General features: G+C 42.1%; 1 protein-coding gene and 1 long non-coding RNA gene across 40 annotated transcripts in view; one reads left to right on the forward strand and one right to left on the reverse strand.

The window, feature by feature from the left end:
- Positions 1–24987, reverse strand: part of SPECC1L (sperm antigen with calponin homology and coiled-coil domains 1 like) — a 147910-nt gene that overhangs the window by 45343 nt on the left and 77580 nt on the right. For 33 of the 39 annotated variants that reach the window (XM_077948530.1, XM_077948519.1, XM_077948526.1 and 30 more), the window contains 4 exon segments: positions 23788–23878; positions 7232–7315; positions 4990–5146; positions 994–1096 (listed from right to left, as the gene is read on the reverse strand). In XM_077948530.1, the coding sequence (XP_077804656.1) occupies positions 994–1096; positions 4990–5146; positions 7232–7315; positions 23788–23878 (435 nt within the window). 39 annotated transcript variants of the gene reach the window in all.
- The window catches only part of LOC107000610 (uncharacterized), a 62497-nt gene that overhangs the window by 30526 nt on the left and 6984 nt on the right, over positions 1–24987 (forward strand). The gene's annotated exons all lie outside the window — the stretch shown is intronic.

The raw sequence follows: 24987 nt of genomic DNA on the forward strand, positions 1-24987 counted from the left end.
CCTCAATGATTATCATGACTTTTCTGTACGTACACAATATGCTTGGCTCTTTAATCTTAAATGAGTTGAGGATCATCACTTAAAGTAATGTACAAATTCACCCAAAAGGGACCTGTTAATGGCAGATCTTCTTAATTAATCTGTTCCTCTACTATGTTATTACCTCTTTTGCATGAAATTTGTATACAAATGTTGTAGCTACACCGTTTATGCCATTTTGGTGAGATGAGGTCTGATGTGAAGAGATCAGGAACACAGAACTCCATTCCCTTTTTGTGTTGTACTTCTGTGCATTTGTGCCAAAGTATGAAATGCAATCAAGAGCATCAGCTGCAAGCTGGGGAGAATCTCTGTAACTAATATTGTATGTGAGGACACTAGAAATCAAAATTGTATTTTTTAGCAGAATGGATGAATTCTACAGGTTTCTCCTTTGTATGGAGAATTAGAGTTCACTCTCCAAAGTTATATTTAATGTAACTTAAAAAAAGTATTTAACCTAGACTTAAATAAGAAAGTGCTACAACAGATGCGTAATACTGGAAGTACTGGGTGCTGTGGAAAGGTAACAAACTTACTTCATCCAAGTGATAGTCAAGTTACGGCTGGACTTTGAGAATGTGTTCCTAACATTTTGTATAGGACTCATCATTTCTTCTTGATCGGCTCACAGCAGCCTCTGCCTCCCAGGCTCAAGTGATCCTCCCACCTCAGCCTCTCAAGTAGCTGGGACTCCAGGCATACACCACCATGCCAGCTAATTATTATTTTTATTTTTGTAGAGACAGCGTTATGCCATGTTGCCCAGGCTTGAACCCCTGGGCACAACGGATCCAGCCGCCTCAGCCTCCTAATGTGTTAGGATTATAGGTGTGATCCACCATGCCTGGTCAGGACTTACCATTTCTAATGTGTGACAGGTAGTAAGCTACGACACTCCAGCAGTTGATTTGGCAATTACTCTCACATGGGACAAAAGAATCATATGATTACCTGATAGCCTTCTGTTTTCTTCTGACACCACTTCAGCAAGGCGTTCCTCTTTGATCCTCCATATTCTCTGGCCAATGCTGAGAGAGGGTCTTTCCTTTCTTCTCTGAAAACAAGTAACCCAAAGTTGAAATATTTTTTGTTTGGGCACCACAATAAGAGAAAGTCTTAGTTTGCATTTTTAAACAGGAGAAATGTACATGGTAAGGCAATACAAAGGCAAGATATGTTTTTTCATACATTTGATTTTTAGTTTATGGCCCCATAGATGCACTATTGTCAGAATTCTCTGCTAACTGAAGAAAGGGACTCTATAATCATCACCCACATAGAAAGTGGCAAAGACAGTACAAAGTGCATTTAAAATTAATAAAATGCGCCGGGCACTGTGGCTCACGCCTATAATCCCAGCACTTTGGGAGCCTGAGGCAGAGAGATCACCTGAGGTCAGGAGTTCGAGATCAGCCTAGCCAACATGGTGAAACCCCATCTCTTTTTTTTGTTTTGTTTTTTTTTTTTTTGAGACGGAGTCTCGCTCTGTTGCCCAGGCTGGAGTGCAGTGGCGCGATCTCGGTTCACTGCAAGCTCCGCCTCCTGGGTTTACGCCATTCTCCTGCCTCAGCCTCCTGAGTAGCTGGGACTACAGGCGCCCGCCACCGTGCCCGGCTAATTTTTTGTATTTTTAGTAGAGACGGGGTTTCACCGTGGTCTCGATCTCCTGACCTTGTGATCCGCCCGCCTCGGCCTCCCAAAGTGCTGGGATTACAGGCGTGAGCCACCGCTCCCGGCCGTGAAACCCCATCTCTAATAAAAATATAAAAATTGGCTGGGCATGGTGGCGGGTGTCTGCAATCCCAGCTACTTGGGAGGGTGAGGCAGGAGAATCACTTGAAACCTTGAGATGTAGGTTGCAGTGAGCTGAGATTATGCCATTGCACTCCAGCCTGGGCAACAAGAGTGACACTGTCTCAAAAAATAATAAAATAACCATTTATGTCCTTTATCATCTCATCATTTTAAAAATTACTTATTGTAAAATATACAGGGTAAGGTTATGCAACGTGCAGGATTCTAAGGCATAACAGTTCTTGCCTTCAAGGGGTCTACAATGGGTGAAGCAAACAGACAAAAAATGGCAATAAACATGGACAATATTTATAACTTCCATGAAATGTCTCAGATGTATTTAGTGCTATGTTGTACACTGTTTTTTGATTTTAGGCAGTTAAAATTTTGCCTTGCTCAAAAATGGAATTTCTCTGTAAACTCACTTATTCAACATCTCCTTATGGAGCACCATTGTGCCAGGCAATGTGCAAGCAGTAGGCAATTGAAGGTGAACAACACAGGGCCCCTATCCCCTCAAGGAACTTCAGAGTTTACTACATGATAGTAAGTAAAAACACTGTAGAAGTTTGGGGGGTTAAAATTCTGTGGCTATACATATGATTCATTAAAAAAAAAAAATCTATGTAGGGTACTTTACGGCATTGTCAACTGCCTTGTAGTCAAAATAAATATCCTGCCTTAGGCCAGACCTTTAATCAAAAAAGGTTTTGCAATCACCCCTGGTGAAGGGGCAGGGGAGACTTACAATTCTACTCATTCTGCATCGTATCTTCCCTTTTGGTCACAGTTTGGAAGTGGAACAGAACACCAAGGAATACCCAGAGAAAGAGAGTGCTGCGTAATATAACCTCAGCTTGACTAGCAGCCTGTGCTTAAAACATTGGCCTATTTTTCAGTGATTATAGCAAAGTGGAGACTCTAGTCCCATGTTCTGTGAACTTAGCAGCCCAATAAATATCCTAAAGGTTCATATGTTATAAGCAGCTTAGTATTCCTCAGTATATTTATTCTGTTAGCATTCACCCTCCAAAGTATGCTAGGAAATCAAAGAGGACACACTTACAACAGAAGCTTTTCTAATTGAGAGGAGCCTTGAAATAGTAACAATTTTTATTTATCTAAGAACCAAAAGGAAAAATGCTACTTTTCTACGTGCAGTCAGACTGCCTCCTTGAAGGAAATACACATTTTTGTGTGCCAACCTGTAACATTCCTGCTTTGCTTTAAATAAAGCAGGGACGTCCAATCTTTTGGCTTCCCTGGGCCACAATGGAAGTAGAAGAATTGTCTTGGGCTACGCACAGTGACACGAACAATAGCTGATAAGCTAAAAAAAAAAAAAAATGCAAAAAAGAAAAAATCTCATAATATTTTCAGAAAGTTTACAAATTTGTGTTGGGTCACATTCAAAGCTGTCCTGGGCTGCGGGTTGGAGAAGCCTGCTTTAAAGGATTCCAAGAGGTTTGTTATACTATCACTAAACACAGGGAAAGAGAATGACACAGTTATGTGAATGGATGCAAAAAAGGGACATCAAAAACAAAAAACAAAAACTTGTCATGGCTCTACATAAAACTCACTTTTTTTAAGACTCTTAAAAAATTTTTTTTTTGAGACGGAGTCTTACTCTGTCACCCAGGCTGGAGTGCAGTGATGCAACCTCGGCTCACTGCAAGCTCTGCCTCCTGGTTTCATGTCATTCTCGTGCCTCAGCCTCCCGAATAGCTGGGACTACAGACGCCCGCCACCGCGCCCGGCTAATATTTTTTTGTATTTTTAGTAGAGACGGGGTTTCACCATATTGGCTAGGATGGTCTCAATCTCTTGACCTTGTGATCCGCCCGCCTCACCCTGCCTGTGCTGGGATTACAGGCATGAGCCTGGCCTGGCCAAGACTCTTTTTTTAAGACAGAGTCTCACTCTGAAGCTCAGGCTGGAGTGCAGTGGCGCGATCTCGCTCACTACAACCTCTGGCTCCCAGGTTCAAGCAATTCTAGTGCCTCAGCCTCCCAAATAGCTGGGACTACAGGTACACAAAACCAGATCAGGCTAATTTTTGTATTTTTAGTACAGATGAGCTTTCACCATGTTGGTCAGGCTGGTCTTGAACTGCTGACCTCAAGTGATCTGCTCACCTGGGCCTCCCAGAGTGCTGGGATTACAGGCATGGGCCACCACACCCGGCCGCTTCCTTTCATTCTTCTTAATGTTTGTCAACAGTTTTCTTCATCCCCATAAACAATGTGTGCTAAATTTCTGACATCTGTATTTCCCCCTAAGTTCTTAATACCTCTTAGTCCTAAGAGAACTATGAATAAAATATACTTAGATTTTCAGGTACTTTTTATCAATTATTAATGTAGCACCACGTTCCCAGACTCCCAGTGTAAACAAACACAGCCATCTTTGATATCATCCATTCTTGCATTCCTTTTATAAAGATCTGTTGCTGAAATCATTTTTCTTTCTGAGAAATCTCCCGGGTCCAACCTCTCTTCACTTCTTTTCCACTGTTATCACACTGATCCAGACATGATAATTTATTTACATCACTTTACAGCTTCTATTACGTCAAAGTGACTCAATTTGACTTTAAAAAAGTTCCATCACTTTGCCATCCCCTGCCTAGTCAATCTTCTTCTACTGTTCCCTGATATGGTAGGTATACCTTCCTCTGGCCTTCTGTATCACTCTACTGAATTTATAGAACCACCTACCTACAGCATCCCCCTCCATACTCCTCACTTATTCATCCCTTTCGTACATTCCCTCAAGTTACTGTACTTTGCCAACAATGCCCCCCACCCTCCCTGTCTACAACCTTCAAGGCCCCACTCAAATTCTAACCTTCTGGGATGCCTTCCCTAACACTCCACCCATTCCTCAGTATTTAAATTTCATAATACTTCCTTTTGCAAGCAACCATTCTCTAATTAAAAAAAAAAAAAAAAAAGATACAGCTATCACTTTTACTTTGTCAGTGTCTTCTATTCCATTTACCCAATTCTGGACAGAAGAAAGATTAGCAAACAACACACAGAAAAAGAAAAATCACAGTGCTCAAATGCCATCATTTTACAACTTGATCATTTACTGTCAAAAGGCCAGGAGAGGTACACATGAAATGCATGAATATTTACTGTTCTCTACCTTATTCGGCTTCGGGTGGTGGGAGTTACAGATGCCGTTGGAGAAGAGGATAAGGAAAGCTGTGGAGACGTGGTTCCCATAGCCATCAGAGAGGCTGGCGATGCTCCCTCCTGTGCAGAAATGTCCCGTTTCATTTCTTCACTACTTCGTCGGGACACTGTGAGAAACAGTCATAATGTACTTTATAGCAAAACCATTTTAGACTGAGTTCTTGAGATTTTTTTTTTTTCTGAAGATTCCAAAAACAACAGATATTACCATACGGGAGGAAAAACTAATACTGATAACGGGAAAGTATTTCTTATTTTTCCATTAAAAAATCTGTGAGGCCAGCCGCAGTGGCTCACGCCTATAATCCCAGAGCTTTGGGAGGTCGAGGTAGGCAGATCACTTGAGGTCAGGAGTTCCAGACCAGCCTGGCCTGTTAACATGGTGAAACCCTGTCTCTACTAAAAATACAAAAAACAGCCAGGCATGGTGGCGCATGCCTGTAATCCCAGCTACATGGGAGGATGGGGCAGGAGAATTGCTTAAACCGGGGTGGTGGAGGTTGCAGTAAGCCAAGACTGCGCCACTCTGCACTCCAGCCTGGGAGAAGGAGAGAGACTCCGTCTCAAAAACAAAAAACAAACAAAAAACAACTGTGAAAAGGCATAGTTGAAATATGCACTGAACTCCATATTCCTTATAGACAAGGAGTGTGCCTTTTCCATCTCTATACCCCTCACAGTACCTACCAAGTACATAGTGAGTACTACATAAACAGCTATTTAATTACAAATACAACTAAAAACCAAAGGTGAATTATAACCAGACTTGTAACTACTCAGCCCTGCCCAACACACACAACACAAACCTTCTAAATTCAGCCAAAAACACTGTTAAAGGGACAGAAAGGAAACGCATGCTTTATTATAGGGCTACATGTAATGCTAGTTCAGGGTACTTTTTTTTTTTTTTTTTTGAGAGGGAGTCTCACTCTGTTACTTAGGCTGGAGTGCAGTGGCGCATCTCGGCTTACTGCAACTTCTGCCTCCTGGGTTCAAGCGATTCTCCTGCCTCAGCCTCCTGAGTAGCTGGAATTACAGGCGCCTGCCACCACGCCAGGCTTATTTTTGTATTTTCAGTAGAGACAGGTTTTTGCCATGTTGGCCAGGCTGGTCTCGAACTCCTGACCTCAGGTGATCCGCCCACCTAGGCCTCCCAAAGTGCTGGGATTACAGGCATGAGCCACCATAACTGGCCTCAGGGCACATTTTAAAAAACTAAATCAATAAGACAGAAAACCAAAATGTATCAAGTCAACTGTTGGGAAATAGCAACAATCTTTTGGAAAAGTCCTATACTGAAGTCTGGCATAGTAAGACATTGTACTACCTTATTAGAATTACAAAATGTTCTGAGAACCGTTGAGTGGGAGCAGGCACTTCAGCCATTGGTATCAGATCCACAACAGCAGCTTTCTAAAGGCAGCATTGAGTATTGCCAGGTGCTCAGAACGCAGGGCTGAGCACAGTGACAAGTTAATAGTTGACAAAGTTCCTGACCTCAGATTCTTTCTCACCTCAGAAGAAGGTAGATCTGCAGGAGCCATTGACTCTATCATTCCTGGGCAGATTTAATGCAATCAATGTTACCTGTCAGTAATTGTTTTTTCCTGATTACTGAGAACTGCTGCCCCCACCCCCAACCCCCGCTTTATTGGCTAAAATTTTCTCAATGATTTTAGGATAACCACAAGCAGAATGTAACTCTGCATTAGTAAAGCAATGCCCTTAAAGATCCAAAGGGCACAAATATTTTCTCCTATTATATGATCTTCAAATGACATGCTTATATATTTCTGGCATAATTTTATAATTATGTTTTCTTTTTCGTTCAATCCGTTCTTTATAGTCCTTAAATCAGTAGTTTCTTTTAAGTGGTGTGCTAGGAAACTGGATGAGAAAACCTCTCATAACTTTATACAAATAGAGGAAACAGACTGAGAAAGAATCTGAAGAACACACACACAGAAAAATGCCTTTGGACGGTAATTTTAGCTGAGCACAGGACCTCCCACTGATTTAAAGCCTAGCTAGGCTGGGCACAGTGGCTCACAACTGTAATCCTAGCACCTTGGGAGGCCAAGGTGAGAGGATAGCTTGTGGCCAGGAGTTTGAGACCAGCCTGGGCAACATACTGAGATCCTGTCTCTAAAAAACAAAAAATAAAAATAAAAAATACAGATCAAAGTCATCACCTGAGAGGGTCTTGGCACTTTCCATCGCAGGCACTCTTGGGAGGGAAGCAGGCCGGCTGGTTGAAGATGTTCTTAACAGATGCTCTGTACAAAGTAGAAAGGATCCCAATAAAGACATCTGATGCTGAACTTTTAAAGTAATAAAGGTACAAAGAAGGTGAGTTTCACTTCTTTCAACCTTGAAGCTCATCCTTCTTCTCAATCCAGGGAACTTCAACAATTTCCCATAGTCTGTTTATCCAAAACAACTCGTGTATACACAGAACACAGTAGAACATCCCATTCAATGTTTTATCTCTAGGAATGAGACGCCCCACACAGATGAATACTTCTAAATTCCGGGCTGCCACTTACCTGTTTGATGCAATTCCACCAAAATTCAAAGATCCTCTACTGCAACTAGGTCTAAGCTACAAACTAAATAAAAGCTTTGCCTTCACGTGCCTACAGTTAGTGTGGAAGCTATACATATTAATATATACAACCACAGACAAGTCAGGATGGGATAATCAGAGTAACAGAAATGACAAAAGTATTATCAAACCACAGAGGAGAAGACATTCTCTTTGATTTCAGGCAGCAGGGAAGGCGCTTCAAAAAAACCAATGACATTAAGCTGGGCCTTACTGAAAAGAGGTGGGGAACTATATTTTAGCCGACAACAGTCAGAGAAAGGTACAAAGACATTCAAGTTAGAGAATAAAGGCAAGTATGGCTAAAACATGGGGTATGTGGAAAATAAATAGGACAGCACGGAAAGGGGCTTTAAAGGAGGATGAGGCTGATTAAGGAAAACCTTCATTACCTGACATGTGGACTTTAGTCTGAGGGCAACAATCAGATATTGCTTCGACCATCTCCATTTGCAGCTTCACCTTGTTCTACTTCTCCCTTGTTCTCTAAATACAAGCTGTCTTGGGAGTTCCTTTAGTACCTTGAGCATTGGCACCAGCTGTCCCCTCGCCTCCTCCTCTGTTCCCTCCTAATCCTGGCTAACCTGATCACCCTTCAGGTCTCAGTTGAACATCACCTCCCTGGGACCTGCTTCCCTGCCAGCATCCGCCAAACACAGACCGGAGTTGCCCTGCTGACTCTCTTCCTGCACACTTCTTACCTAGGGCTACAACCTGACAAGACTCTTCAGACCAGGACACAGGGAGGCAGTCACAAGGACAATCAGAATTGTTCTTTCTGGTTAGGGTCTGGTGTGTGACTGGGCTAAGAGAAAACACCAAACCTTGTATGTAATGAAGACTCTCAGCCAAGAATGTCCACCAATCCCTTTTAAGAACTGACAATTTAAACATGATCCCTCCTAAAAATATAATGATGTCAAAGGTAATGGTATATCATGCTATCTCTTAAGGATAACACATATTCTTCACTCCAAAATTTCTTTTCTCTTCTTTTTCTTCCTCCTTCTCCTCCTCCTTCCTCTTCTTCTCGCTCTCTCATTTTTTGTTTTTTGTTTTTTGGGGGGGCTGGTGGGGGGGGGAACAGGGTTTCCCTCTATTGTCCAGGCTGAAGTGCAGTGGCGCAATCTTGGTTCGCTGCAACCTCTGCCTCCCAGGCTCAAGTGATCCTCCTGCCTCAGCCTCCCAACTGGCTGGGACTACAGGTGTGAGTCACCACACCTGACTGATTTTTGTACTTTTTGTAGAGACGAGGTTTCACCATGTTGCCCAGGCTGGTCTCAAACTCTTGAGCATCCTGCATTCAAGTGATTTTCCCACCTCAGCCTCCTGAGTAGCAGGGATTACAGGCGCCTGCCACCACACCAGGGTTATTTTTGTATTTTCAGTAGAGACAGGGTTTTGCCATGTTGGCCAAAGTGCTGGGATTATAGGAGTGAGTCACTGCACCCAGCCTCATTTTTTTTTTTCTTTCTTTTTTTAAGACAGGACCATGCTCTGTTGCCCACGCTAGAGTGCAGTGGCATGATCCTGGCTACTGCCACCTTGACTTCTCAGGCTCAAGTGATCCTCCCACCTCAGCCTCTTGAGGGGCTGGGACTATAGGTATGCACCATTGGCTAATTTTTTGCAGAGATGAGGTCTCACTATCTTGCCCAGGCTAATCTTGAACTACTGAGCTAAAGCAATCCTCCAATCTTGGCCTCCCAAAGTGCTGGGATTATAGGCATGAGCCACCAAGCCCAGCTAAAATTTATTTTCTAAGGGTATGAGGAACATTTGGTTATAATTATTTACTACTTTGGAGGCCTAGGGGAGTGGAAGGATGAGCTTAACAAAGATGGGATGTATATAGCTTAAGAGTCCCTACAGTGTTCTTATCTTGAACAAACATCATCTCTGTGCAAAGAGCCCATAAGCAAGCATCAATCAGAATTCTGAACTCTGTTGGCAGTTGGCATTTATCCATACAGGAAGAGTATATTATGCACAAAATCTGACAGACAAAACAAAGTCAAAAGAACATGGAAATAGTAGAAAACAAAAATCAATTTACATTTAATCAAATTTTCCATTCTACAATTTTGAAATGGTGGTTATTTCCCTAAAAATTTTAGTCTCCCAAAGAAAAACAGAGCAAGTTAAGAAAGTGAAAATGAAGGTTGAAAAGACAAATAAATCAAAACAAGGTGCTTGTTACAGACACAGGCATAAGCCTTGGTCATTCTCTACATGAAAACGTGTCTAAGTTTTTACAATGCACACTATAGGCACAATTGCAAAAAAAAAGTTCATGAAATGTATTGCTGATACATGTGCCCAATGCTGGCTGAGTCTGTTTCTTACTGCATGGTTAAGGATCCAAGTCTGCCTCAATTTGACAGACTGTCTCGGTCACAGCCCTGCACTTACTTTTTGAAAATACACAAAAACGCACTGAGAACCCAAACAGGTTATTCTTTTAAAAATTATTTGTGTTAAATTTTAACAGCCACAACCCAGACTGCTGCCATTTCATGAAGTATTTCCACTGTGAGAATCAAATCTACCCAGAGGCATTTGTCACAGTAAAAACACAGGTTCATTTACTACTCTACTAAGTAGGCTGGCTTCCATGTTCATGTCAAACTGTCGGTTTATCTCTCTTCAGGAAATAAGATTAGTGTATTACAATTGAGTGTAGCAGGCAGGAGATATTATATTTACAGTAACAGATTCTATTCTACTGCCATGTGGAGCTATTCTTGTCTTCATTCATTCATTAAACAAAAATCATTTGGGTGTCCACTACTTGCCAGGCACTTGCCTTGGTGCAAAGGTCAGAGAAAAAAAGAAAGGAGACAGCAAACTTGATTTCATGGAACTTGGAGTCTAGAGTAGAAGCAAACATTCAAAAAGTCATTACGAGTGAGGGATGCTAAGAAAAAAACAAGTACCAGGGGTTCTGGGAACATAGCGGGCACCGTGACCTGGTCTTAAGGGGAGAACAGGAAAGGTCTCCTCAGGAAATGACAGCAAAGTTGAGATTAGAAGGATAATTAATAGTTTTTATGCAGGCAAAGGAGAGCTTAGAAGAAAAAGAGTATTCCCAACTGAGTGCTTAGCATACCCCCAAAGAAATCTAGGACACTGTGGTGATGTTCAGAGGGAGGGGAAGAGCAGAGTGAGGTAAGCCTTCAAAGGTAGGCCAGAGGGCCAGCTCAGGCAAGCGTGAGTCACATAGGCAAACTCCAGGGTAAGGTGTTTGAACTTTATCTAGTTGGCAAAGTGGAGCCAATGGAGGTTTTACCACGTTAGCATTTTTCTGGCTGCAGCAGATTGGAGAGGGGTAACAGTTTATACAGGACAATGAGTTAGAGTGTACAAGTAAGAGATGATGGTGACTTGGACTTGGGTGGTACCAGTGAGTATGTGACGTACACAGATTCAAGGGCTCTTTGATGCAGTGGAATCAACAGACTTGCCGACAGATGGATATGAAGGTAAAAAGGAAGGAGGTACCACATATAGAGGTAAGACAGGTGAGGAGGATTATGGAAGGAAGAGACGTGAATACACTTAATTTGAGAACCCTTTGAGATACCCAGGGAAAAATGTGGACCAGGCAGTAAGAGAGAGTGCAAAAGAAAAGTCTGATGTGAATATATTGTTTGGAAACTGTAAGCACACAGGTGATGGCGTGGGAGTGCACTTGGTGACATGGAGGTTACTGGTAATCTTGGTCACAGCAATTAATTCAATACACTGGTGGGGACAAAAATAAGATGAGAATGTGCTGAGGAGGGAGTGGGAGACAGGGAAGATGTGGAGATAAATTGAGCAAGAGTAAGGAAGAAAGTATAGCAGCTGGTGGGCAAGAGAGGGAGGATTTTTTTTTCTTAACAAAGGAAAGATGTATTTTTAAATGACAGAAAGGAGCTAGCCGGTAAAGAGGGTAAAGTTGAAGATACAGGAGAAGGAAATAATCCATCAAGAGCATAAGGTTAACAGCATCTGAGAAAGTCCAAGAGGAGCAGATCCAGGGCTCAGATAAAGGGATAAACGTAAACAGAGATACATTCTGATTACTTCAGACAAATACGTAACATGAGCATACTAGGTCTGCTAGTTAATTCTAATTGCAGAAATAGTTACAGGTAGTTTTCCCTTTATTGTTTCCCAAATCAACTTTATAGGCAAACAGATTTTAAAATAGTAGCTTTTGCTGATTGAAGCCAAGTGGGCCAGCTAAAATTTGGTAAAAAACCCAGTCTTACTGTCTTGAAGAACTAGACAACATATCCTGGGACAACCACAGCAGATGGAAAGTGAGGGTGTGGGGAAAATACCAGAAAGGGAGAGCCACGAAAACAGAGCCAACAGTTTGTATATAAACTCTGTTCAAATCCTTCACTGACTTGTGAAGTCCACAAGTACTCATGCTCCAAAGAGCTGAATTACGCACAAAATAATCGAACAGGTATTTCAGTTGCAGGGAGTTTGGAGTCTGAGGTGAGCCAAGTTAACTGCTTGCTAAAACAAAAACCAATATTCTGCAGAGAAATATAGTAGAATCAAGTCTCTCAGCCAGGTGCAGTGGTTCTCACCTGTAATTCCAATACTCTGGGAAGCTGAGGCAGGAGGAGTATGAGCCCAGGAGTTTGAGACCAGCCTGGGCAACAGAGCAAGACCCCATCTCTACAAAAACATTAGCCGGACATGGTGGTGCACATCTGTAGCCCTAGCTACTTGGGGAACTGACGTGGGAGGACGGTTTGAGTCCAGGAAGTCGACACTGCAGTGAGTGAGGATCACACCACTGTACTCCAACCTGGGTGACAGAGTGAGACCCTGCCTCAAAAAAAAACAAAAAACAAACAAAAAAAACTCTACAATATGTGATCCTTACACCCAAGACACAACTCAAAATTACTAGACATACAAAGAAAAAAGAAAATGAGCCATACTCAAAAGAAATGGAAACCTACCTGAAGATGGCCTATGTCCTAGAAATAGCAGAAAAGAACTTAAAAGCAGCTATTACAAATATGACCAATATTATAAAGGAAAATACACCCTCAGTGAACGAATAAATAGGAAAACTCAGCGGAAAGCATTGTAAGAGAGTTCTGAGATGAAATGCAAAGGACAGCCTAAAACTGAAATTGGAATAGGCATTAAGAAAAGCCCTCTGGGCCGGGCGCGGTGGCTCAAGCCTGTAATCCCAGCACTTTGGGAGGCCGAGACGGGCGGATCACGAGGTCAGGAGATCGAGACCATCCTGGCTAACCCAGTGAAACCCTGTCTCTACTAAAAAAAATACAAAAAACTAGCCGGGCGAGGTGGCGGCCGCCTGTAGTCCTGGCTACTCGGGAGGCTGAGGCAGGAGAATGGCGTAAACCTGGGAGGCGGAGCTTGCAGTGAGCTGAGATCCGGCCACTGCACTCCACCTGGGCGACAGAGCGAGACTCCGTCTCAAAAAAAAATAAAAATAAAAAAAATAAAAGCCCTCTGGAAAACTATTCCCCACTCTAAACACAAAGTATTACTGGAGAAACTGGAAGCCTGTTCTGCACTGAGGGTAATCACAGCAACAACAAACCTCAAACCCAGCCCAGCTCCTGAGCAGATTAACTCAAACTCCCACATTTAAAGATCTAAGTAGAAGAAAAGAGGTGTCCATTTCAAGGCATAAAATCAATCTACTATCCATGTAAGATGTCTAGCTTTCAATAAAGAATTGTAAAATATACAAAAAGCCAAGAAAAAGCCCACATCCCAGCTCACTACACCAGGACACAAAGTAATCAATAAAACCAAATGGCACAGATGTTGGATCTATAGGGCATTTAAAATAACTATGATTAATATATCATTTTATTTATTTATTTTTATAGAGATGAAGTCTCACTATGTTGCTCAGGCTAGTCTTAACTTCTTGGCTCAAGCAATCTTCTTGCCTTGGCCTCCCTGAGTGCTGGGATTACAGGTGTGAGTCAGTTTCCAGCCTCAGCCTTAAAAAGAAAGGAAACTGTTTCATGCCACAAAATGGATGAACCTTGAAAACATGATATTAAGTGAAACAAAGTCTCTAAGGGAAAAGGCAGATAATATGCAAGATCGGCTAGGATTTCCTACTTGATTTTCTCTTATAGTTTCCATCTCTCTGCTAAAATTAGACAAATAAAACTGTGAAAACCGTATCTCTGGTTTTCAACTGTGGGCAAATTTGCCCCCCCAGGGGATTATTAGAGTATCACCCCCATTTCCCCAGTTGTGACAATAAAAAATTAGAGGCATTTTTGGTTGTCATAACTGGGGAGATGGGGGTGACACTGGCACTCTGGTGGGTAGAGAGCAGGGATACTGCTAAACTTCCTGTAATGCACAAAACAATCCTCCACAACAGACAGTTATGTGGATGCCAATAAGGGCAAGGTTGACAAATCTTAACCTAAGGCAACCACTGAAAGAATTTAATGGATACAAATAATAACTCAATAGGAGAGATAAAACAAAGTAATAACAAATGGTCAATGGACCCAAGAGAAGGCGGAAACAGGAAAAAGAAACAGAACAGATGGGTCAAATACAAAACACGACAAGGTGGTAGATTTTAATCTCACCATAACAATAATCATATTAACTGAGAATAGTCTAAATCCACCAATTAAAAGACAAAATGTCAGAATGAATAAAAAAGAAAGACTAAACTATATACTGTCTACAAGAAACTTACTTTAAATATAAAGACATATATTTAAATTAAATTAAAAGGATAGAAAAAGATGTATCATGCAAGCACTAACAGAAGGTTGGAGTAGCTATATCAATATCAGAAAAGAAAGACTTCAGAACAAGGGATATTATCAGAGATTTAAAAAAAAAAAAAAACCATAAAAATAAAGGGGCTAGATCTCTAAGAAGACATAACACATTCCCAAATGGGTATGCATCTACCAACAGAGCTTTAAGATACATGAGGCAAAAACTGAAAGAACTAAAAGGAGAAATAGAAATCCACAACCAGACTTTCAGAGTTCAAGACTATTCTCTCAGTAATTCCTAGAAACAAGCAGACAGAAATGAGTAAATATAGAAGACCTACACTTGAACAATACAACCAACTAGATCTGATATTTATAAAACACTCTGCCCAAAAACAGCAAAATAAAAACATGCTGCCAAGTGAGAGAAGCCAGACTTAAAAAAAAAAGCTGTATGCTGTATGATTTGATTTATATGATAGTCTAGAAAAGGCACTACTATAGGGATGAAAAACATATCAGTGGTTGCTAGGGAATGGGGTGTATGGTAGGGGTTGACTACAAAGGGGTAGCATGAGGGAATTTTGGGGGTGATGGAACTCTTGTGTACAGAACTGTGTAACTATGATGATAGACAAATGGCTATGCGTTTGTCAAAACCCACAAAACTGTATACCATAGAGTGTAAATTTTACTGTATATAAATTTAAAAAAAAAACAAAAAACAGAACAGTGGGGAGGGAGGGGGAGGAGGGGAGGAGAACAGAATGCGGACTATGACAAATTAATCTAACTACATTACAAAACCATGACAGACCAACTGAAGGGAGTACGGAAAAAGGAACTGGCTTAAGTAACTTTGTATATGTATATTAAGGTTGAACAAATAAATACATATACTGCAGATAATGAGAGCCAGGTTTCTCAACCCCAAAAGAAAGAAGTTATAAGTAAGGAAAGGGAAAATTCTGGAATGAACCCATTGGTGATGGCTTGGAGTCAGGTATCAGTACAAACTTACAGTTCTTGATAGATAGGCAGACAGACAGAGAGATAAATAAGATAGGTAGACAAGTAGGTAGGTGGGTGGGCAGGTGGATAGGTAGATAGACAAGATAGGTAGGTAGGTAAGTAGACAGACAGACAGACAGATAGGATAGATAGTGTATATACATGGGTTGGTACATATACATACAATTTCCCTAGTTCTATCCAGAGAGGGACTAAAGGCTGTGAAACCCCAGTAGCAATGAGCACATCTAGCACCTGAATCTTGGTTTCTTTTTTTTCTTTTTTTTTGAGATGGAGTCTCACTCTGTTGCCAAGCTGGAGTGCAGTGACACGATCTTGGCTCACTGCAACCTCTGCCTCCCAGGTTCAAGCAATTCTCCTGCCTCAGCCTCTGGAGTAGCTAGGACTACAGGTGCATACCACCACGCCCAGCTAATTTTTGTATTTTTAGTAGAGACGGGGTTTCACCATGTTAGCCAGGATGGTCTGGATCTCTTGACCTCGTGATCTGTCCACCTCAGCCTCCCAAAGTGCTGTGATTACAGGCATGAGCCACTGCAACTGGCCTGGATCTTGGTTTCTAAATACTATTCTCTAACAAAAGTAACCAGAACTTGGCCAGGCGCGGTGGCTCACGCCTGTAATCCCAGCACTATGGGAGGCCGAGGTGGGTGAATCATGAGGTCAGGAGTTCGAGACCAGCCTGGCCAACATGGTGAAACCCGTCTCTACTAAAGATACAAAAAAATTAGCTGGGCATGGTGGAGCACACCTATAATCCCAGGTACTTGAGAGGCTGAGACAGGAGAATCACTTGAACCCAGGGGTTGGAGGTTGCAGTGAGCCGAGATCACGCCATTGCACTCCAGTGACAGGGTGAGACTCTGTCTCAAAAAAAAAAAAAAAAAAAAAAAAAAAAAAGAAAAGAAAAAAAGTAACCAGAACTCCTTAGAGAAATGGTTGACTCCAGGGCTAGTGCAGGAAAAAAAACAAAACAAGATGGGGCTGGAGCATCTTGTGGTGCCAGAAAGTACTTCAGGGGTAGAGGGAAGGTGCATTGAAAGAACAAGGAATCAATGTGAAAAATCTCTCAACAGCCACTGATGGAATAATCTGACAACAAAACAAATAAAAATGGTAGTAGATTATAATCCAAAGAATAAATATCCATGAGTCTATGCCAATATAAATGAGTGATGTCAATAGAATACATATAAATAATTCCTTACAGATGGAATGAAGAAATAGAAAGCCACCACTGAAACACCACAGTAATAACTGTTGTGGGCAAAATGCATAAATAAGTGCTGAAATCAGTGAGAGAAAGCTTAAGAAGGAACAAAACTGATACAGTCTAGGTGTCTGTCCCCTCCAAATCTCATGCTCAAATGTAATCCCCAGTGTTGGAGGTGGGCCTGGTGGGAGCTACGGGTCATAGGAGCAGATCCCTCATGAATGGCTTGGTGCTGTCCTTGTGAGATCTGGTTATTTAAAAGTGTGTGGCACCTCTCTCCTCTCTCTCATGCTCCCCCTTTCTCCATGTGACATGCCTGCTATTGATTTGTCTTCCACCATGACTGTAAACTTCCTGAGGCCTCACCAGAAGCTGAGCGGATGCTGGCACCATGCCGCCTATAGAGCCTACATAACTGTGAGCCAATTAAACCTCTTTTCTTTATAAGTTACCCAGCCTAATGTATTTCTTTACAGCAATCCAAGAATGGACTAACACAAAGATATTTACTAATTCCTAGCAGACAATCACCAAACCAAGTGAACAAGGTTAATTTAACATCAGAAGTAACAGGACACGTCAATCTCATGTACTCCTGATAAAACAACTTGAAGAGGACACATCACCTCCGCAGTATCCCTTCCATTAAAACATAAACTCAGGCTGGGCATGGTGGCTCACAACTGTAATACTAACACTGTAGGAGGCCAAGGTGGGCGGATCACTTGAGGTCAGGAGTTCAAGGCCAGCCTGGACAACATGGTGAAACTCCATCTCTACCAAAAAAGACAAAAAAATTAGCTGGGTGTGGTGGTATGCTCCTGTAATCCCAGCTACTCGGGAGGCTAAAGCAAGAGAATTGAACCCGGGAGGCAGAGGTTGCAGAGTGAGGCCTTATCTCAAAAAACTCAAAAAACAAAACAAACAAAAAAACGAAACAAAACAAAACAAAACAAAACCCATAAACGCAACTTAAATCAGAAGACAATATCAGACAAGCCCGTACTGAAAGACATTCTGCAAAATAACTGACAAGTATTCTTCAAAAGTATTGAGGTCATGCGAGACAGGGAAAGAGTGAGAAGCAGTTGCAGACTGGTGGGGACTAATGAGATAAGACAACTAAATGGAAAGTAGGAGCCTCAATTTGATCCAAGAATTAAAAAAGGACATTAGTGGAAAAACTGGTAAAATCCAAATAAATTCTGTAGGTTAGTTAATAATATTTTACTGATATTAATTTCTTACTTTTGATAATTGTTCTACAGTTATGTAGGATGTTCCTATAAGGGAAGCTAGAAGAACTCTAATATTTTTGTTAAGTCTAAACTTATTTCAAAAGGAAGAATTTAAACATACAGAGAGACAGAACACCTTAAATACTGATATACATGCTGAAGGGTAGTGATTATAACTTACTTTGTGATAAAGCAAATATAAAAGAATGTCACAGAATCTAGGCTGTATGTGGATAATTCACAGCACAACTTTTTGCAACATTTCTTTATGTTTGAAAATTTTCATCATAATATGTTGGGGAGAAAACAGGAGCTGAGATATTCTGATTTTTACCAAGAACCACAGGGAAGAGGAAGAAGAAGGAGAAAACTAAATATGCAATTAGACTGTAAAGTGCAGCGGGGTAGGATTTCTATCTCATTTTATCCTGGGACTTTCATGGCCTAAGGCTAGATCTAAAGCTGAGGCAAAATCTGATTTAGAGTAAAAAAAGACAATTCTGTGAAACTTTTTGAGCAGAAGGTTTGGCTTTCCAGTAAAACCTCCTAATTTTATATAAATTTATGGCATGTATCCTTAACATAAATCATTTTTTTTTTTCAAAATACTCAGTTTACAAAAATCTTTAACCTCAAGTAACACAATTTAGACAGGTAATAATGGTATGAATTTCCTTAAAGAACACAACTACACTTGGACTAACCAACTTCTTAAGATATCTATATGCCTGAGCTGAGAGACACAGTGATAGTGTCACACTGACACTGGGCAATCCCAGGCTTCTCAACCATTTACACCAGCCAGCTGAGGTTTATGCTTAACATTCTGGAGCTCATCTGGTCACTGTGCACTTTTTAACTACCTGTATCCATGTAGCAGGTAGCAGAATCTGTGCTTTTCAGCTTAGGGCACAAATGCTAATATTCATATACTATCTACAAAGATTCACTAAGGTGGCACCAGTCATGACCCTAGCCATTTAATTCAACTGCTGGTAACACCAACAAAAGAGCATTTGATTAAGTGCATTTATAGTAAGATTTCTCTGGTATGAAACATTTTCCTGCAAGTGCATGATGCTAAAGGATAATAGATTAAAAAACTATTGTAGAGCAAGAGGCAGCATCTTTTTTTTTTGAGACAGTCTCGCTCTGCTCCCCTGGCTGGAGTGCAGTGGCGCAATCTCGGCTCACTGCAAGCTCTGCCTCCCAGGTTCACGCCATTTTCCAAGAGGCAGCATGTTTTTAAACTTCAGTAATGAGGACACCGAAATTTTTAAAATGAAAACTACATACTGTATTTTTAAATTCATCCCAAAGTAAATAAGACAACCAAGGAAGAAAAGCAGTTCAAGACAGAGCTCAGAAATCCTACTCTCATCACAATTTGGAAAACCACGAATCACTTGGTTGTTCTTAGTTTTCTGAGTGGTTCCTTTCTTGAATGACTATTTATGATAAAAGATCACAGTATCAACTACTGTGATATAGATTCACCTAAGTGTGTTTCCTTTCTCCTGTATTTGCAATGTCTCAACCAGGCTCCACTAAGGCATGACAACAGACTGAAGTGGAGAATGAGACCAGCTTTTACGTACACTGACGGCATGTACCCCATGCCGCTGGCACTACCGTTTGATGCATCACCAGATGACAAAATGAGAGCCAGGAATAGAATCTTAACGCATTTAATCTGTGTCTTCAATAACCTTGGCCTACAGGTTAAGGTTATTGACCTTCCACACCCATTCTCCACCCACAAAAGCCAAGGTAACAGAAATAATTAAACCGCCATCTTTGCCCAATAATATTCCAAAGTCACTTATACCTGAGTCACTTGGGGTGCTTGTGAAAATGGCATATCCAAGCTACTGAGTCTACATTACTAGATCTGAGGGGAGGCCCAAGATTCCTATATTTTAACCAGTGACTCAGGTAAGCTTGAGACACACAACTGGTGCTGGTTTCCCCTGGTAAATCTCGCCCTGCTCTGACCCCATCAGGATAAGCCTGGAAAGCAGCAGTGGAAAGTGGAGAAGGCCTTGAGGGTTGGCTTCAGCTGAGCTCAGGAGATATGGGAAGACCCTGAGTCATTTCCCAGTGCAACACTCCACTCTCCTCAGAGGCCACCTGGAACATGGAGCATCAGTGTGCTCTGATGCCCCAGGATCACCTCAGTGCCCTCAGATAGGGGTCTCTCCTCCTGGGCTTTCTCAGGCTTGCAGCCACACCACTGTGCCCAGGCTGGACTCACAGCTTTAGGGCACTGGCACAGGGTTACACTTACTCTCAGAGGCTGCTGCATGCTTGCACTGGCTCTGACCACACTTAACGCAGACTGAAGAAAGTCAAAAGGCTGACTATTGACAGAACTAGGGCATACCTACCAAGCAGCAGAGTGAAAATGTTCCTGAATTCCTGGTTTTCATCTCTGCCTTCAACACATAGAGCTTTTTAAAGATGCCAAGGACTCAACTTGTATAGGTGCTTTAGTTATTTGCTGGCAGCTAAGCAAAATCCTGCAGGCAACTCAGGCGTCTAAAATATTTGACTGTGGGCCAGTGAGAGCTATCATTCTCAGCCACTTGAGCTACTCAGAAAAAGTTCACACATATAGTAATAAAAACAAACAGCAAAGATTTACCATGGGAAAGAATTTTTGCTAAGCACTTTACAAACTTTAACTCTTCTTTCTTTCACTCATCTCACAATTTTTTATCAAGAGTCCAGTACTTCTACAGGTGCTGAGGATGCCTCAGTGAACACAACAGACACCAATCTTGCCTTATGGGCCTTACAATTTAGGGAAATGAGAGAAAGAAATAAAAATTATAGACAAATCATATGGGATGTTAGAAGGGGGCCAGTGATAAGGAGAGCAAGCAGAGAAAGGGGTGTGTGGGAGAATGAGTGGTTTCTATCTTTAAATAAGGTACTTAGGGCCTTGCTGAGGAGGTTCGATCCAGCAGAAGGTTCCAGTAGAGGAAGTGCCAGTACAAGGTGTCCAAGTCAGGAGTATGCCCAACTGCTCAGGGACAGTAGGGAAGCCCATGTGGTGAGGTAGAGTGAGCAAGAAAGTGAAGAGGCTACAGAGGACACTGAGGCCAGGCTGTGAGGGTCTGGAGGCCCCTGAGAGAACTCTGGCTCCTCCTCTAAAAGAAATGGGGAGCGGTAGAGAGTTTGACTAGCGTAGTAGGTTTTGATTCCTGTTTTTCAAGCTACAGTGTCAAGAACAGACAGTGAGCGTGATTAGCAATCTTTTGCCAGGACCCAGGTGAGAGATGATGGTAGCTTATACCAGGGAGGTGACAGTAGAGAAAAGAGCAATGCTCTTATTCTGGACATATTTTGAAAGTAGAGCCAGTGGGATTTCCTAAACAACTGAACAAGTCTAAGATGAAGAAGGAAGTTAAGGATGACTCCAAGGTTTCTGAGGATGAAACTGCCATGAACGGAGACGGGGAAGGCAGATTACATGTAGAACAAGTTTGGAAAATGGGGGAAATCTTGTCCTGGAGACACTGAGAATATTCAATATCAAAATGGGAGATGTCAAGTAGGCAACTGGATACATGAATCTAGAGTCCAGAGAACAGGCGAGAGATGCAAATCTGACAAGTCCTCAGCACAAAAATAGTATTTAAAGTCATGAGACAGGATACAATAACAAAGAAAGTGAGGACAAAGAACAGAGGCCCTGTACTGAGCTCTGGGCCACACCTCCATGTACGGGTCAGGAAGAACAGAAAAGCCAGGCTGGGTGCGGTGGCTCACGCCTGTAATCCCAACACTTTGGGAGGCTGAGGCTGGCAGATCACCCTGAGGTAAGGAGTTCGAGACCAGCCTGGCCAACATGGCAAAACCCTGTCTCTACTAAAAATACAAAAATTAGCTGGGTGGGGTGCTCTGCGCCTATAATCCCAGCTATTCGGGAGGCTGAGGCAGGAGAATCACTTAAACCCAGGAGGTGGAGGTTGCAGTAAGCTGATATTGTGCCACTGCACTACACTACAGCCTGAGTGACAGAGTGAGACTGTCTCAAAAAAACAAAAAAAAGAAACAAAGAAAAAAAAAAAGGAGAAAAGCCACACAGGAGAGGGAGAAGCAGTAGCCTGACAGAGAGAAGGCACAGGAGTGTGGTATTAGGGAAACCAAAAAGAATGTCCTAGAAGACAGAGTGCTCAGCAGTGCCAAATGCCACTGACAGGTCATATCAGATTACGACTAAGCTGGCTGGGTTGGGGACACAGCAGTCCTTGACAATCTCAGCAGCTGCGGGTGTTAAGAGCCCAGGAACTTAATGAGCTAGGTATTCACTATCAATTTACAGGTGAGGAGACAGCACCAAAAAGGTTGAGGTTAACAACCAGGCCATGGTGAGGCCAAGATCTCTGCAATGCACACATGAAAATCCTTTGTGGGTTCAACTGGGAGGTGGGATGTAAAGAGAGGAAGGAGAGATGCAGAGTATTTGGGTTAAGAAAACTTTAAACCTTTCACTATTTGTTCCCTTAGCAAAATCTTCTGACGGGAGAAAAGAGCTTAGTTCATGACTGACAAATGAACCAGAGCCAAGAAGCAGGGCAGAAGGCAAGTCTTCGTGCCAGGAAGGTAGCATCTTGTGCTCCATTGCCCCTAAATGTGTACACAACCAGCTTATCAGAACACTGAAGATGACAGGTGTAGGGCCAGTTCCACAACCAAATTGAACTCTTCAGGCACTGGTACGACATGAAGCCCATGGAGCCAGTCCTTTGGGTTCTCTAATTGAATACTTTTCACAAGTCTGCTTACTTCTGACCCAAAACCTGTTGAAACCTTCTAGTCTAACATACAGAGCCTAACTTGCACAACCAAGAATTCCTGACGCATGGAAGTAACTGGCCTGCATCAGCGAAGAGGAGCCCTCAGGCCCTGAGGGGACACTTGGGAACATTCCCACACCCACCCCAAATGAAGCACTGCTTTTCCCAGCACCACACCCCAATGCTGCAGTTCATCTTTCCAATGCACTTCAGTATCGCACATGAAGAGGCAGTGCGGGATAAGAGAAGGAGCCTCAACCTTGTAAGGTGGGATACTTGGGTTCTGGTGCCAGCTCTGCCATAAAAAGCTACATGGAAGGCCAGGTGCGGTAGCTTGCATCTATAATTCCATCACTTCGGGAGACTGAGGTGGGCAGATCACCAGTGGGCCAACATAGTGAAACCCTGTCTCTACTAAAAATATAAAAATTATCTGGGCATGGTGGTGTGCGCCTGTAATCCCAGCTACTTGGGAGGCTGAGGTGGGAGAATCGCTTGAACCCGGGAGGCAGAGGTTGCAGTGAGCCGAGATTGCACCACTGCACTCCAGCCTGGGAGTCAGAGTGATACTCCAACTAAAAAAAAAAAAAAAAAAAAAAATGGCTGCGTGAAAACAGCAAGTTCCTCCCAAGGGCTCCAAAGAGTTGCTGAGCCTCATCTTCTAGAGTCTCAGCTCCCTCAGGGTAACAAAACACAGCCCAGAGATCTAAGGAATGGGCTCTGAAGTCAGGCTGCCCTGGGCTACTGCTTAGTAACTAACTGTGTTAACCTGAATTGACTTAGTTAACTTCTTTAAGCCTCATTTTTGATATCTGTAAAACGAGGATGACAATAATACATATGCCATGAGGAACTGTGAAAACAGTGCCTAGCAATGGTGTACACTCTCTATGACCCATTATGACAGCTGTCAGGAAAGATGCATTCATTAACAACTACTTTCTCCACTTGGAATTTAGATATATTTATTAGTGAACTTCTGATACAAAGGTATACCAGATTGATTGAAATAATATCAAGAGCAAAGAAAATAATTTAGTTTGCCAAAGAAGCCAGAACAACTCAAAAACTGACAAAAAAGGTGAAATGTTATGGCATATTACATGTACCTTGAACAGGGATTTCCCCATAGTTTGGTCTCTTATCTGACAGCGCTGTCAGGGGTTTGGATGTTGAGATTGGTCCACTTATGGAATGTCTCTGAAATCATAAGATAAACAATATCGAAGTTAAATCGAGTATTGGGACTCACAAAGTAAACGCTGCAGAGAGTAGGTATTTAGTTATAAATCTGTATTAATTATTTCCATACTGCTATAGTAAGGTTGTAACACACCTTACAGGCATGGACTGTGATCAATATACTTTTTTTAAAAATTAGACTTTTATTATGGGATAATTATAGACTCATATGCAGTTGTTAAGAATATAGAGAGATCCTATGTACTCTTTACTCAGTTTCCCCCAATGGTAATATCTTATAAACCTATAGTAAAATACCACCAGCAAGATTTTGACAGTAGCCAAAATATTGATGTAGTCATATCTTATATAGTCATTTATATATTATTGATACAGTCAAGATAAAGAACATTTCCATCACCATAAGGATCCTTCCTGGGGCCCTTTTACAGTCACACCCCTCTCCCTGTCCCCAACCCCATATCACTGACTCCTGGCAACCACTGGTATTCTGAATGTGGTTTCATTATTTTGTTGGAAGAGAATCTTTAAAGTATCACAAACCAATTCAGTAAATATAAAAACATGTTGCAAAATGAAATGCAGATGTGCTCCTTTTGTAATTGTACTGGTCTTTCAAGTCCTCGTTCAAATAGATCTCAATTCTGCCACCCGCTTGCTAATGCTACTACAACAACTGCCCAGTACAGTCTGTCATCTCAGTGCAGCACTACAGCAACAGCTTGTCACTGGCTTCCTCATCTCCAGACTTCTGCATATGCAAGCAGCCAGAAGAATCCACCACAGCCAGGGCCGGTGGCTCACGCCTGCAATCCCAGCCCTTTGGGAGGCCGAGGTGGGTGGTTGACGAGGTCAGGAGTTTAAGATCAGCCTAGCCAACATAGTGAAACCCCGTCTCAACTAAAAAATTCAAAAAATTAGCTGGGTGTGGTGGCAGGTGCCTGTAATCCCAGCTACTCGGGAGGCTGAGGCAGGAGAATCGCTTGAAGCCAGGAGGCAGAGGTTGCAGTAAGCCGAGATCACGCCACTGCACTCCAGCACGGGCGACAGTGCGAGACTCCATCTGAAAAAAAAAAAAAGAATTCACCACAAACACTTAAAACCCC

This window comes from Macaca mulatta, chromosome 10 (assembly GCF_049350105.2).
Source record: "Macaca mulatta isolate MMU2019108-1 chromosome 10, T2T-MMU8v2.0, whole genome shotgun sequence".
Classification (NCBI taxonomy): Eukaryota; Metazoa; Chordata; class Mammalia; order Primates; family Cercopithecidae; genus Macaca; species Macaca mulatta.